Raw genomic sequence first — 15,118 nt, 5'->3', positions numbered from 1 at the left:
ATAAGACGCGTTTTCAGAACGAGCCTTTGACAGGTGTAGTGTAGATTAGGGGTGGGCAAAATAATCGATTAATCGGGTTATCGATTAATCGATATATACTTTTAAAAATAATCGGTAATCGATTAATCGAAAAATAATCGATTAATCGATATATATTTTTAAAAATAATCGGTAATCGATATATATTTTTAAAAATAATCGGTAATCGATTAATCGAAAAATAATCGATTAATCGATTTATATTTTTAAAAATAATCGGTAATCGATTAATCGAAAAATAATCGATTAATCGAAAAATAATCGATTAATCGAAAAATAATCGATTAATCGAAAAATAATCGATTAATCGATAACTCGATTAATCGACATATATTTTTAAAAATAATCGATAATCGATTAATCGAAAAATAATCGATTAATCGACATATATTTTTAAAAATAATCGGTAATCGAAAAATAATCGATTAATCTATATACTTTTAAAAATAATCGGTAATCGATTAATCGAAAAATAATCGATTAATCGATATATATTTTTAAAAATAATCGGTAATCGATTTATCCAAAAATAATCGATTAATCTATATATACTTTTAAAAATAATCGGTAATTGATTAATAGAAAAATAATCGATTAATCGATATATATTTTAAAAAATAATCGGTAATCGATTTATCGACTAATCGAAAAATATCGATTAATCGAAAATATTCGATTGATCGAAAATAATCAATTTAACGATTAAAAAATTTAATCTGAATAATTATTTCAACATAATTCAATATCAGAATCTTACTTCCAAATATCTTCAACAATCGATCTTTTGAAGCTTTTTTTCCGATTTTGGAATAATCGAAAATCGATTCTTTTCGATTAATCGATTATTTTCGATTTTTTGATAATTGCCCATCCCTAGTGTAGTTAGGTAGACTTAAGCCGAGCTTTGTACAACGACTTGGTAATTAACAAACTTAATAACTTTCTTCAACGATTTGAAAATCTATTCCGCGTATTTTTGATAAAATTCTACTCTATAACTATTTCTCGTTTCCCTCCATCACAAATTTTCCGAGATAACAGTGAAAATCTTCAATTGGATGGACCCGAGGTAAATTAGTGAGGTTATGTTGTTTTGGCACAGAAAAACCATCGTTTCCTTTGATTTCTGAATTGACTAATGTCATGAAATTAAATTGTAAATAACTAAAGTAAACAAACTTATTAAAAGTAATCAAAATATTAAATTATAATCTTCGATAGAGTAAAGGTGAAAAATTATTGTTTTGTATAGTAACCTAAAAATGTTTTGTATGATTAATCGGTACTTGGAAATACACCCATGATTCATTGGTAAACTTTATCAAAAGGATTTCCGAAACCATCGAAGATAAAAGATAGTTCAAGGACTTCTATTCGATTATTTAAATCCTGTGTTTTTTTCATTATATCTTTCAAAAATAGGTTGAATTTTAATCTAACCGTATGTAAACCTGATCCAACATTATCGCCAATAGGATTATGAGGAAATAATTGTCAGTTTTTACAGTTAAATAACAAATTAAAATTTAAACAGTTACGTAAAGTTTTACATAACTAATTTTCATAACCTGCAAAAATTGCGGCGACTTTCACCCGAGTTGCTCGAAGAAGATGGACATACCAAAGGCCTAGTACTTCCCATTGAATTTTAAAGTTCTGTAGACTTCACAATGGGAACCGTTAATTGCCAAGGTTTAGTCAGAAATCGTCATCACAGACACCCCTCCAAAATTCACTGGCTACTCCACTTTCCACTTGGACAGGAGCCCATTCTGCCTCAACAGAACTTGAATTGATATCTTATCACAAACACCTCTACCATAACCATCAGATGAAACCTCTCAACACACACCCACACACTTGCAAACCGAGAAAGACTGTTTTTACTTACTAGAGTTCTCGTTCTCTTTCCAGCCAGGACATCAAACACAACCCCAGACAAATTTCACAGCCCTGCAGAGGAGTAGCTCCTATATCAGGGCCAATTTCAATAAAACCGTTTCCTGTAACAAATTTTCTTTATCTACCAATAACTTTTTCTAACGAATCTCTCTCTTAGGTCAGGTTGTAACTTAAACTGTCATATTATTTGATAGAGAAATTAGACAAAATACTAATTTCCAAATATATACTTACACAATTTTTAATTCAAATATCAGTACCTCGTAATACCTTCACAGTTTTTTCCTTTACTTTACACTATTAGACATCTCCGTCTCTGTCAAGGTCTTTTAATTGAAATGGTTAACAACATTTTTTTGATACTTTCAAACAGATAATCTAAAAATAGAAAACATTCGATTTATAAACGGGGAATTATTTTTGCATGTTCAATTCACTGATATACCCGGTGTTTAGAAAATAATGTTTATAACATATGCCTTTTATTTCTAAGATATGTTGCTTTCAAGTTATCCTAACCTCAAACTAAAATCTAGTACTTTTTTCATTGTATAATAAATAACTTTCCACATCATAACAATCATGATAATCATATAAAAAGTTTAAGAGATAACAAATTCAAAGAAATAAATAAAATGTATTTTGTTTTACCCTGTATATCAATTATTCGTACTCTTGACGTTGGTATACATCCAGTATTATTTATTATTTTTAAAATATGTTGTTTCCAACTTATCCTAACCTCAAACTAAAATCTAGTACTTTTTTCATTGTATAATAAATAACTTTCCACATCATAACAATCATGATAATCATATAAAAAGTTTAAGAGATAACAATTTGAAGGAAATAAATAAAATGTAGTTTGTTTTACCCTGTATATCAATTATTCGTACTCTTGACGTTGGTATACACCCAGTATTATTTCTAAAATATGTTGTTTCCAACTTATCCTAACCTCAAACTAAAATCTGGTACTTTTTTCATTGTATAATAAATAACTTTCCACATCATAACAATCATGATAATCATATAAAAAGTTTAAGAGATAACAAATTCAAAGAAATAAATAAAATGTATTTTGTTTTACCCTGTATATCAATTATTCGTACTCTTGATGTTGGTATACATCCAGTATTATTTATTATTTTTAAAATATGTTGTTTCCAACTTATCCTAACCTCAAACTAAAATCTGGTACTTTTTTCATTGTATAATAAATAACTTTCCACATCATAACAATCATGATAATGATATAAAAAGGTCTAAGAGATAAAAAGTTGAAAGAAATAAATAAAATGTATTTTGTTTTACCCTGTATATCAATTATTCGTACTCATGACGTTGGTATACATCCAGTATTATTTATTATTTTTAAAATATGTTGTTTCCAACTTATCCTAACCTCAAACTAAAATCTGGTACTTTTTTCATTGTATAATAAATAACTTTCCACATCATAACAATCATGATAATCATATAAAAAGTTTAAGAGATAACAAATTCAAAGAAATAAATAAAATGTATTTTGTTTTACTCTGTATATCAATTATTCGTACTCTTGACGTTGGTATACATCCAGTATTATTTATTATTTTTAAAATATGTTGTTTCCAACTTATCCTAACCTCAAACTAAAATCTGGTACTTTTTTCATTGTATAATAAATAACTTTCCACATCATAACAATCATGATAATCATATAAAAAGTTTAAGAGATAACAATTTGAAGGAAATAAATAAAATGTAGTTTGTTTTACCCTGTATATCAATTATTCGTACTCTTGACGTTGGTATACATCCAGTATTATTTATTATTTTTAAAATATGTTGTTTCCAACTTATCCTAACCTCAAACTAAAATCTGGTACTTTTTTCATTGTATAATAAATAACTTTCCACATCATAACAATCATTTTAATCATATAAAAAGTTTAAGAGATAACAATTTGAAGGAAATAAATAAAATGTATTTTGTTTTACCCTGTATATCAATTATTCGTACTCTTGACGTTGGTATACACCCAGTATTATTTCTAAAATATGTTGTTTCCAAGTTATCCTAACCTCAAACTAAAATCTAGTACTTTTTTCTTTGTATAATAAATAACTATCTACATCATAATAATCATGATCAACATATAAAAAGGTCTAAGAGATAAAAAGTTGAAAGAAATAAACAAAATACATATTGTTTCACCCTGTATACCATTTATTCAAACTTTTGACGTTGGTATACAGCCAGTCTTCGTTGTTTCGATCTCAGACGCGGATCTCAAGAATGATTTCGAATTCCTTCGGATACGATAACAGTCAAATTTGTAAATTTTACTTACATAATGAATCATCTCGTTTAGAAAACCCGTGATGATTGCGTGAAATGGAAGAATCGTAAACCGCAGTTATAATCCAATTAACAAGAGGATATTTCCCGCTTGTACTTCAATAATATATCTAGCAGGAAGCTGTTCGTGATTAATTCGTTTCTTTAGTTTAATTACTTCCAGAATTTTGTTGAGTGACAGCGACGATATGCAGTCAATACTGTTAATATTAATATTTTCAGTTATTTTTGATGGATTTTTTGTCATTGCAAATATCACAATGTGCTTGAATAATTTATCCGTGAATATTACGAAAGGAGTCGAAGACGGTATTACGATGGATGGGGTTCGGTACGAAGACGAAAATTATCTAAAAATTGAGAACGAAACTTTGAGTTGTGTTTGTAACATTAAAATGTGTATTCGAAAGTGTTGTAACGAGAATGAAAGTATGTTTCACAAGTGCGAATTAACTCGTAACAATCGATTGAATATTTCTTTTTATGATATAACTGTGAAGAATGACAGCGTGCACTTACGGGATTTTCACATGGTGTACGGATACAAGTGTCCGGCGGGGTTTATTGCTGCAAGGAGTTTGGGAAATATTTACGTGCAAACTAACGGATCTCTTTTTTATACTGAAGAAAATTATCAACATCTTTACGATATTCAAAATTACTGTATCGATGATTTTAATGGATCGACTTCCGCTTTATTATGTGAACCTGATGTAGTTGTTAAAACAAAGTATTATGTTAAAGTTAATGGTAAGTGAAAAATAATGAATTTTATTTAACTTTAATGTATGATACTTAGGGTGTATACTGCAACTGGAGGAAGAAAATAGATAAGGTATTATGCAACATAACCTCTCTTTATAATTCTACTATTCTATAATCTTCAAATACGTGTATATCTGTTTATTCTGATAATAGAACAAATTTTACAAAAAATTTACATCAGTAGTAGTTTTCAATGCCTACAGAAATACTAAAATATTCTATATTTAATATCCAAACTTTGTTTGCATAGTTTGTTTATAGTCCAGTCACCAAAAGTAAAAAATGGCGTCACAATTTTTTCGAACAAAAATCAATTTGTATGAAAAATTGGAATTAACCTTCATTAAAAGTTTTATATGCACGATGCTTCGTTCCTGATACTTAGGGGTAAAAACATCCCCTTCTCATAACAACGAGGAAATAAATATTTCAATCGAAATCGTGTAAATTCTTTTAGCAGGGAGTTGAAATATTTTTTCAAGTTACGAGGATGGTGCCAACAAAAATTTTGGAATAAAATATATTTGTTTTCCGTGTTTTTTGCGCTCTAATAATTCTATTTCATCAAAAACGATCCGAAAAGAAATGTCAAAGTTATATAGAAAAAAACCTTTTTTCGATTTTCTTTCGTTCACGATATCTCTCGAATGAATTAATCGATTTTGACCTGCTTGGCGGCATTCGACGTGGTTTTTTGAGGTTAAGAGCTGATAAATTTTTGAAATCGATCAGTAGAGCCGTTTAAAAATTATTTCAAAAGGATTACATTTAAAAATCGATTCGGCAACTAAATAGCAACAAATTTTGCATATTTTTTTAGTGATTCAATTATAGAGAATCAAAAATTCTTGTAAAGGAATCTAATGTACAAAAAAAGAGAATTTTTAGAAATGATTTACATTCATAAGAACGAAAAAGCTAATACAAGTATAGTCCGGTCAAATTAGACCAAAAAATAAGAGTGAAGCTGTATAAATTCCCATCAAGCTGAAAATCAGTAAAATTGTTTAAAATACAATTGAAAATAAAATTTGATTGTTTCCCGTCATTTCCGTGTATGCAAATAGTTTTATTCTAGTTCAAAGGTCAAGAAAATGAGTTTTTCGCAATTTTCAGCAAAACGGTGAGTTTTATCATAAAAATACCTCAGACAAAAATTGTAGATCATCAAATTATCTACAAAAAACGTATGAATACTTTTTTTCCTACGAGCCACCGTTTTTGAGATATAAGGATTCAAAAAGTTGTGAAAATTATATTTCAGATTTACTGTCTTATTTAATGGCTATAATGATTGCACCAAAAAAACATCGTCGTACTTTAGTAAAATCTTCGTCAATTGATAATTTATTTGATGAACTTATGACAGTTCCCACCAGTCAACAGAAATTTCTTATAAATACAAGTCTCGGTTTATTATTATAATTTTTTCATTATATCTCAAAAACGGTGGCTTGTAGCAAAGAAAGTATTCATACGTTTTTTGTAGATAATTTTATGATCTACAATTTTTGTATGAGGTATTTTTATGATAAAACTCACCGTTTTGCCGAAAATTGCGAAAAACTCATTTTTTGACTTTTGACCTTGAATAAATTTTTTTCCATAAACGGAAACGATGGGATTTTCAGGAATTTATGTAACTTGGAATGTCTAAATTGACCTGATTACTACAATTGATGATAATTTAGATGATCTATCGATTAATATAAATACGCGAATAATGTTTTAATAAAGACTAAAAAAGAAGTCGAAACGTCAAATTTCCATCTGTCAAATTATAAAAGAAACTAATTTTGAAACAAAAGAATCGAGAATATCGATAAACGTGATTAAATAAAAAATTTATAATTATTTTTATTGCAATTTGTTATTGTAGTTACGTTATTTATTATATTTATATATGTAAAAATAAAATTAGGCACGTGAAATTAAGAGTGGTGTGAAGTTCGATTTATATTCGGCGCGTGCGCGGACTCAATTTCAGAGTGCTCTGGTTGATTGAAGTTCGAGCGCTCGAGTTAGTTAGCAAGTCGAAACTCGATGACATTGACAAAATATTTTACTGGAGTCTCCGTGTATCGCTTCATTTCCAAATAAAAAAAATTATATATACCTCAGAAGGATTTCCTATTGTTTCCGCGGTTATGATAATTTGGTCTAATCATTTCCGCTAAAAGTCATCACAACTTAATAATAATTAAAATTATAATAATTTCGAAGTTATTCTCGTTGCGATTACACCGTTATCATTATGAACTGGTGTTTTATCGTCCGTATTTGCGTATTATTTTCATACGGTTTTTCCCAACCGCCGCCATGTCCATCGACTTTGACCATTGACATAACCGACGATTTCAACCCCTCCAATCAAAGTATACAATCCCGCGGATTAAATTTTCCTCCAAAGGACTATTTTTATCAAGACGGAAGGATACTAGGCTGTGTTTGTAATTTGAAACGGTGCGTTAGAAAATGTTGCGATGAAGGTAAAATATTCAAAGGTCGAAAGTGCGTACCCGCCGATGAAACGTTCGAAGTACCTGTCTACAATGGAACAGAACTTTCGAATAAAACTTTGAGCGACTTCTTCGTTTTGTATGGTAAAACCTGTCCCAAAACACACGTTGGAATAGCGTCTGAGAATGCTGAATATATATACATTCAGGAAAACGGGGATTTGTTCTACTCCGATTGGAATGAGACTTTTGCCGCCGAGAAATTTTGTTTCGATATTTTCGATAACGATACCAACATATCGACGATAATGTGCGCATATCATAAAGATGATAAAATGGACGTGTACCTCAACACCACTGGTAAGTTTTTATATTACAAATCGTCAAACCACCGAGTAATTTTTTTCAAGGGAACAGAAAATCATCCGACGGGGCTAAATCTAGCGAATACGGTGTACTAAATAGCAATTGACGAAACAACGTTTTGTTCTTAGCCAAATGCGGCCGTTTTCGCATGATTTCTTTATTCAAAATCCCAAAAAAACCGACGCCATGTCCTTGACTGCAGATGAAACGGTCTGTGCCTTCTTTGGAAACTATTCTCCCTTTTCAATCCAATGTTTTGATCGTTATTTTGGTTCGGGTTTGAAGTGATGGACCAACTTTTCATCCGGGGTTATAAAACGACGCAAACACTCGATGGAAACATCTTCACGACGCCCTTTTTGTTCACCCATCTTGCCCACAGTCCAAATTTTCAGTTTATATGCGATGTACCACACTTTTTGAAATATCTACTATGTGTGCCATCTCTAGATCAGACCAGGTACTTCTAGGACCATCCTCGTAGTCTTAAATCAAAACAACGCCGTGGCAAACTCCTGATCGAGCCCTCCAAGTAATTTTGATCCAAATTTGTCGCGCTATGTCTATAATACATTTTGCATTCGTTAAAGGTTAGCTGGTAACAAATCTGTCGATCTCATCTTGATGTCGATACGGTTCAAGTTTGGTCTACGTGCAGGCCACTTTAGAACCACAATATTTGTATCATTAAGGTACTGGTGTACTAATCTAGGTATATGAGGACGTGCGTTATCATCAAGGACATTGAGAAAATTTTATTTTTGTGAAATGTTGTAAGAAACGAAAGCCGTCAGTCCCAATTTTTCTAAATGTATCCGTTTTATCGATGGGGTTTAATTTACCCGGCGAATAATTTTCAATTCACACGATGCTCATTAATTATTAATAATAATTAATTACTTTATGAATATTTTATACCAGTATCGGTTATTACTTCTTAATTTTCAAATTATAATATTTCGAAAACGGTATAAAAAGTATCCAGTTTTAATAAATATACTTTTTCGGTGTTGAATTAAATGATGTTTAAATTTTGCTTGATAAATGTTTAATACTATTTGGTACGAATCGTATAACTAGTGCCCTCTATGAGAGTCAGATGGCGTTTTTACTGAGCAGCCCCCAAATATTTTTCAACTATTCGAAAGGTCTTGACCAATCTTAGATTTTGAGTACAATTTGAACCGAGTTCGACCAGTAAATTTTAAGGAATCTCAAAAAAACTATGAAAATTTCTTTTTTTCGAATGTGGTTTTTTTTTGAAATAACTTTTAAACGGCTTTATCGATCGATTCCAAAAACTAATCAGCTCTCAATATCAAAAAACCACATCAATCGCCGCCAAATCGGCCGATTTTCAGTTTCCATTTTGTTGCTTATTCTTTAGGCTCATTTGAACATTGTTCAACGTAGCAAATAAATTTCTTTAGCATTTGTTGTTCAATAAAATCAAATTTAAGGTAGCTTATACTAGAAATATTGTTGCTGATCGAAAAGATCGGCCGATTTTCAGTTTCCATTTTGTTGCTTATTCTTTAGGCTCATTTGAACATTGTTCAACGTAGCAAATAAAGTTCGTTAGCATTTGTTGTTCAATAAAATCAAATTTAAGGTAGCTTATACTAGAAATATTGTTGCTGATCGAAAAGATCGGCCGATTTTCAGTTTCCATTTTGTTGCTTATTCTTTAGGCTCATTTGAACATTGTTCAACGTAGCAAATAAAGTTCGTTAGCATTTGTTGTTCAATAAAATCAAATTTAAGGTAGCTTATACTAGAAATATTGTTGCTGATCGAAAAGATCGGCCGATTTTCAGTTTCCATTTTGTTGCTTATTCTTTAGGCTCATTTGGACATTGTTCAACGTAGCAAATAAAGTTCGTTAGCATTTGTTGTTCAATAAAATCAAATTTAAGGTAGCTTATACTAGAAATATTGTTGCTGATCGAAAAGATCGGCCGATTTTCAGTTTCCATTTTGTTGCTTATTCTTTAGGCTCATTTGAACATTGTTCAACGTAGCAAATAAAGTTCGTTAGCATTTGTTGTTCAATAAAATCAAATTTAAGGTAGCTTATACTAGAAATATTGTTGCTGATCGAAAAGATCGGCCGATTTTCAGTTTCCATTTTGTTGCTTATTCTTTAGGCTCATTTGAACATTGTTCAACGTAGCAAATAAAGTTCGTTAGCATTTGTTGTTCAATAAAATCAAATTTAAGGTAGCTTATACTAGAAATATTGTTGCTGATCGAAAAGATCGGCCGATTTTCAGTTTCCATTTTGTTGCTTATTCTTTAGGCTCATTTGGACATTGTTCAACGTAGCAAATAAAGTTCGTTAGCATTTGTTGTTCAATAAAATCAAATTTAAGGTAGCTTATACTAGAAATATTGTTGCTGATCGAAAAGATCGGCCGATTTTCAGTTTCCATTTTGTTGCTTATTCTTTAGGCTCATTTGAACATTGTTCAACGTAGCAAATAAATTTCTTTAGCATTTGTTGTTCAATAAAATCAAATTTAAGGTAGCTTATACTAGAAATATTGTTGCTGATCGAAAAGATCGGCCGATTTTCAGTTTCCATTTTGTTGCTTATTCTTTAGGCTCATTTGGACATTGTTCAACGTAGCAAATAAAGTTCGTTAGCATTTGTTGTTCAATAAAATCAAATTTAAGGTAGCTTATACTAGAAATATTGTTGCTGATCGAAAAGATCGGCCGATTTTCAGTTTCCATTTTGTTGCTTATTCTTTAGGCTCATTTGGACATTGTTCAACGTAGCAAATAAAGTTCGTTAGCATTTGTTGTTCAATAAAATCAAATTTAAGGTAGCTTATACTAGAAATATTGTTGCTGATCGAAAAGATCGGCCGATTTTCAGTTTCCATTTTGTTGCTTATTCTTTAGGCTCATTTGGACATTGTTCAACGTAGCAAATAAAGTTCGTTAGCATTTGTTGTTCAATAAAATCAAATTTAAGGTAGCTTATACTAGAAATATTGTTGCTGATCGAAAAGATCGGCCGATTTTCAGTTTCCATTTTGTTGCTTATTCTTTAGGCTCATTTGGACATTGTTCAACGTAGCAAATAAAGTTCGTTAGCATTTTTTGTTCAATAAATCAAGTTTAAGGTAGCTTATACTAGAAATATTGTTGCTGATCGAAAAGATCGGCCGATTTTCACGTGAATTATCATTGCACAACTAATAAAATTATAAAATTTTCATTAAATTGACTACTCTAGATAGATCTAGAGCTCTAAATGTGGAATATATAATTAATTAGACTTTGTATCATTTGCGTAAACCGTCTATAAAACAGTTGGGAGTTCCCACCCTTTTTTTCCATTTTCGCGATTAGGAAAATGCTTTTCTTGAACGCCACCGTAGGGGTTGTTAGGAACTTTTCAGCTTGGCATGTTCTTCGTTGGTATAATTTGTTGTATATAAAGGATTAACAGACAGGGGAGGAGCTACAGTTTTTCTAATTAATTAGAAAAAAAAAAAATAATAAACACGATGTATAACTTATGAAACGCGAGGTAGTTAGTATAATGAAAATCGTTTGAAGCTTCTATCCAGGACGTCAGTCGGTTTTTCTTACAATTTTTCACCTGCGAAACTAAACAAACATTTCGAATTTGTGTTTCTGAATAATTTGTGCGTGTACACGTTAAATTTAGATTGTTAAGACGTTGGTACGTGTTTTTATTCAAAAGACCACGAACATTAAATTTTTAGTACAAAAGCACAGCTGCATAAATCGATATGTACCGATTAATTTTCGTAATTTTTTTCTATCGAAGCGTGTATTCGGAGTCTGTAGTATTCCAAGGTCGATTCACGTCGTGCTGCGATCAAAAAGAGTTTCAAAAATTCAATAAATGTGCGTCACATCAAGATTTATGTCGACAAGATACGTTATTCGAAGAAGACGAAGCGAAAATCGACGAAGACAAACTATTAATAACAAGTAAAAACGTTTTGTACGATTTTGACGAAATATGCCTAACTGGCTACTTCGATGAGAAACTACAACTTTGTGTTAGAATTAAACGGAGCGGTGTAAGAAAATGTTGTCGAAAAGACGAAATAATCGTATCGAAATCGTGCCATCAAGTAAATAAAACTTTATCGACGATTTTCTTATCACAATTGAAAACGAAATCTGAATCCGAACAATATTTTCACGAAGAATTGAATTGTACCGAAAATTTCGAACGAGTTAAAGTCGATGATTTTAGTTTTGCGAAAAACGGTTCGATATTTTGGGAACACGGCGGTTATTACATCGATTCTAGTTTTTATTGCGTCGATCTTTTTACCGTTGATGGTACTTCGTTCGCACTCAAGAGTTTGGTGTGTGTACCAGAAGAAATTGCTTACACAGATAACAGTTCAATTTGGGGTAGGTAATATGTATTTAATCATATAGTACTAGCTTTTACCCGCGGTTTCGCTCGCATCGAATCCAGTAAATAAGTATCAGAAATCATTATAATAGAAAAGAACGAAAGAACGAACTCTGTAGCTATATTAGAACCTGAGATATAGATCTTTGAATGTAGAAATATTGCCAAAAACCTACAAAAATCCATAACTCCACACTGAATGTCCGCGCCTAGCTCTTCTCCAACTCAACCGATTTAAATGGTCAAAACATCAAAAGAAAGAAGGTATTTCAGAGATTGTTCTCAAACCAAAACGAACTCTGTAGCTATATTAGAACCTGAGATATAGATCTTTGAATGTAGAAAAATTGCCAAAAACCTACAAAAATCCATAACTCCGCATTGAATTACCGCGCCTAGCTCTTCTCCAACTCAACCGATTTAAGTGTTCAAAAACTCAAAGGAAAGAAGGTATTTTAGCGAGTGTTCTTAAATCAAAACGAACTCTGTAGCTATATTAGAACCTGAGATATAGATCTTTGAATGTAGAAATATTGCCAAAAACCTACAAAAATCCATAACTCCGCATTGAATGTCCGCGCCTAGCTCTTCTCCAACTCGACCGATTTAAATGGTCAAAACATCAAAAGAAAGAAGGTATTTTAGAGATTGTTCTCAAACCAAAACGAACTCTGTAGCTATATTAGAACCTGAGATATAGATCTTTGAATGTAGAAAAATTGCCAAAAACCTACAAAAATCCATAACTCCGCATTGAATTACCGCGCCTAGCTCTTCTCCAACTCAACCGATTTAAGTGTTCAAAAACTCAAAGGAAAGAAGGTATTTTAGCGAGTGTTCTTAAATCAAAACGAACTCTGTAGCTATATTAGAACCTGAGATATAGATCTTTGAATGTAGAAATATTGCCAAAAACCTACAAAAATCCATAACTCCGCATTGAATGTCCGCGCCTAGCTCTTCTCCAACTCGACCGATTTAAATGGTCAAAACATCAAAAGAAAGAAGGTATTTCAGAGATTGTTCTCAAACCAAAACGAACTCTGTAGCTATATTAGAACCTGAGATATAGATCTTTGAATGTAGAAATATTGCCAAAAACCTACAAAAATCCATAACTCCACACTGAATGTCCGCGCCTAGCTCTTCTCCAACTCAACCGATTTAAATGGTCAAAACATCAAAAGAAAGAAGGTATTTCAGAGATTGTTCTCAAACCAAAACGAACTCTGTAGCTATATTAGAACCTGAGATATAGATCTTTGAATGTAGAAATATTGCCAAAAACCTACAAAAATCCATAACTCCGCATTGAATTACCGCGCCTAGCTCTTCTCCAACTCAACCGATTTAAATGGTCAAAACATCAAAAGAAAGAAGGTATTTCAGAGATTGTTCTCAAACCAAAACGAACTCTGTAGCTATATTAGAACCTGAGATATAGATCTTTGAATGTAGAAAAATTGCCAAAAACCTACAAAAATCCGTAACTCCGTATTGAATATCCGCGCCTAGCTTCTCTCCAACTCAACCGATTTAAGTGTTCAAAAACTCAAAGGAAAGAAGGTATTTTAGCGAGTGTTCTTAAATCAAAACGAACTCTGTAGCTATATTAGAACCTGAGATATAGATCTTTGAATGTAGAAATATTGCCAAAAACCTACAAAAATCCATAACTCCACACTGAATGTCCGCGCCTAGCTCTTCTCCAACTCAACCGATTTAAATGGTCAAAACATCAAAAGAAAGAAGGTATTTCAGAGATTGTTCTCAAACCAAAACGAACTCTGTAGCTATATTAGAACCTGAGATATAGATCTTTGAATGTAGAAAAATTGCCAAAAACCTACAAAAATCCGTAACTCCGTATTGAATATCCGCGCCTAGCTTCTCTCCAACTCAACCGATTTAAGTGTTCAAAAACTCAAAGGAAAGAAGGTATTTTAGCGAGTGTTCTTAAATCAAAACGAACTCTGTAGCTATATTAGAACCTGAGATATAGATCTTTGAATGTAGAAATATTGCCAAAAACCTACAAAAATCCATAACTCCACACTGAATGTCCGCGCCTAGCTCTTCTCCAACTCAACCGATTTAAATGGTCAAAACATCAAAAGAAAGAAGGTATTTCAGAGATTGTTCTCAAACCAAAACGAACTCTGTAGCTATATTAGAACCTGAGATATAGATCTTTGAATGTAGAAATATTGCCAAAAACCTACAAAAATCCATAACTCCGCATTGAATTACCGCGCCTAGCTCTTCTCCAACTCAACCGATTTAAATGGTCAAAACATCAAAAGAAAGAAGGTATTTCAGAGATTGTTCTCAAACCAAAACGAACTCTGTAGCTATATTAGAACCTGAGATATAGATCTTTGAATGTAGAAAAATTGCCAAAAACCTACAAAAATCCATAACTCCGCATTGAATGTCCGCGCCTAGCTCCTCTCCAACTCGACCGATTTAAATGGTCAAAACATCAAAAGAAAGAAGGTATTTCGGCAAGTGTTCTTAAACCAAATCGAACTCCATAGCTTTATTAGAACCTGAGATATTCAGGATAGAACGTGTGTATGTGAAAAACTCCCATAAGTAATGTACAGGGGGAAATCGCATGAGTATAACTTGAGAATGGTGAAAATTAGATGAAATCCGATGGTTGATGGCTGATCTGTGCATCAATACCTTTCATTGAAAAAAAAAATTAAGCAAATCGGTTGGGTAGAACGCCTGAACGGACTCGGAATGGAAATCATCAATTTTTTTAATGTATAAGATTAGCGCGTTTCGAAAGGATATTTTTCGATAAAAAAAAACTACTTTTCTCTT

The 15,118-nt window shown here is 31.6% G+C and overlaps 1 protein-coding gene and 1 long non-coding RNA gene across 5 annotated transcripts in view; one reads left to right on the top strand and one right to left on the bottom strand.

The window, feature by feature from the left end:
* The window catches only part of LOC130440492 (G-protein coupled receptor Mth2-like), a 62,887-nt gene that overhangs the window by 1,551 nt on the left and 46,218 nt on the right, over nt 1–15,118 (top strand). The window contains exon 1 of one of the 4 annotated variants that reach the window (XM_056773678.1): nt 4,185–5,035. The exons of 1 other annotated variant lie outside the window; for it this stretch is intronic. In XM_056773678.1, coding sequence (XP_056629656.1) covers nt 4,474–5,035 — 562 coding nt within the window. In that variant the 5' untranslated portion in view covers nt 4,185–4,473. Of the gene's footprint in view, nt 1–4,184; nt 5,036–7,269; nt 7,870–15,118 lie in introns of those variants that run through there. 2 more of the 4 variants (XM_056773674.1, XM_056773675.1) reach the window with 2 other exon arrangements.
* Nucleotides 1,718–2,265, bottom strand: LOC130440494 (uncharacterized). Its single transcript, XR_008909545.1, has 3 exons — nt 2,176–2,265; nt 1,931–2,042; nt 1,718–1,825 (listed from the first exon to the last, which is right to left on the bottom strand). It is a non-coding gene; the product is annotated as an uncharacterized LOC130440494 (long non-coding RNA).

The sequence above is a fragment of the Diorhabda sublineata genome, chromosome 2, assembly GCF_026230105.1.
Source record: "Diorhabda sublineata isolate icDioSubl1.1 chromosome 2, icDioSubl1.1, whole genome shotgun sequence".
NCBI lineage: Eukaryota > Metazoa > Arthropoda > Insecta > Coleoptera > Chrysomelidae > Diorhabda > Diorhabda sublineata.
Note: the sequence above shows the minus strand (reverse complement) of the source record. Positions and strands in the feature narration are given on the sequence as shown.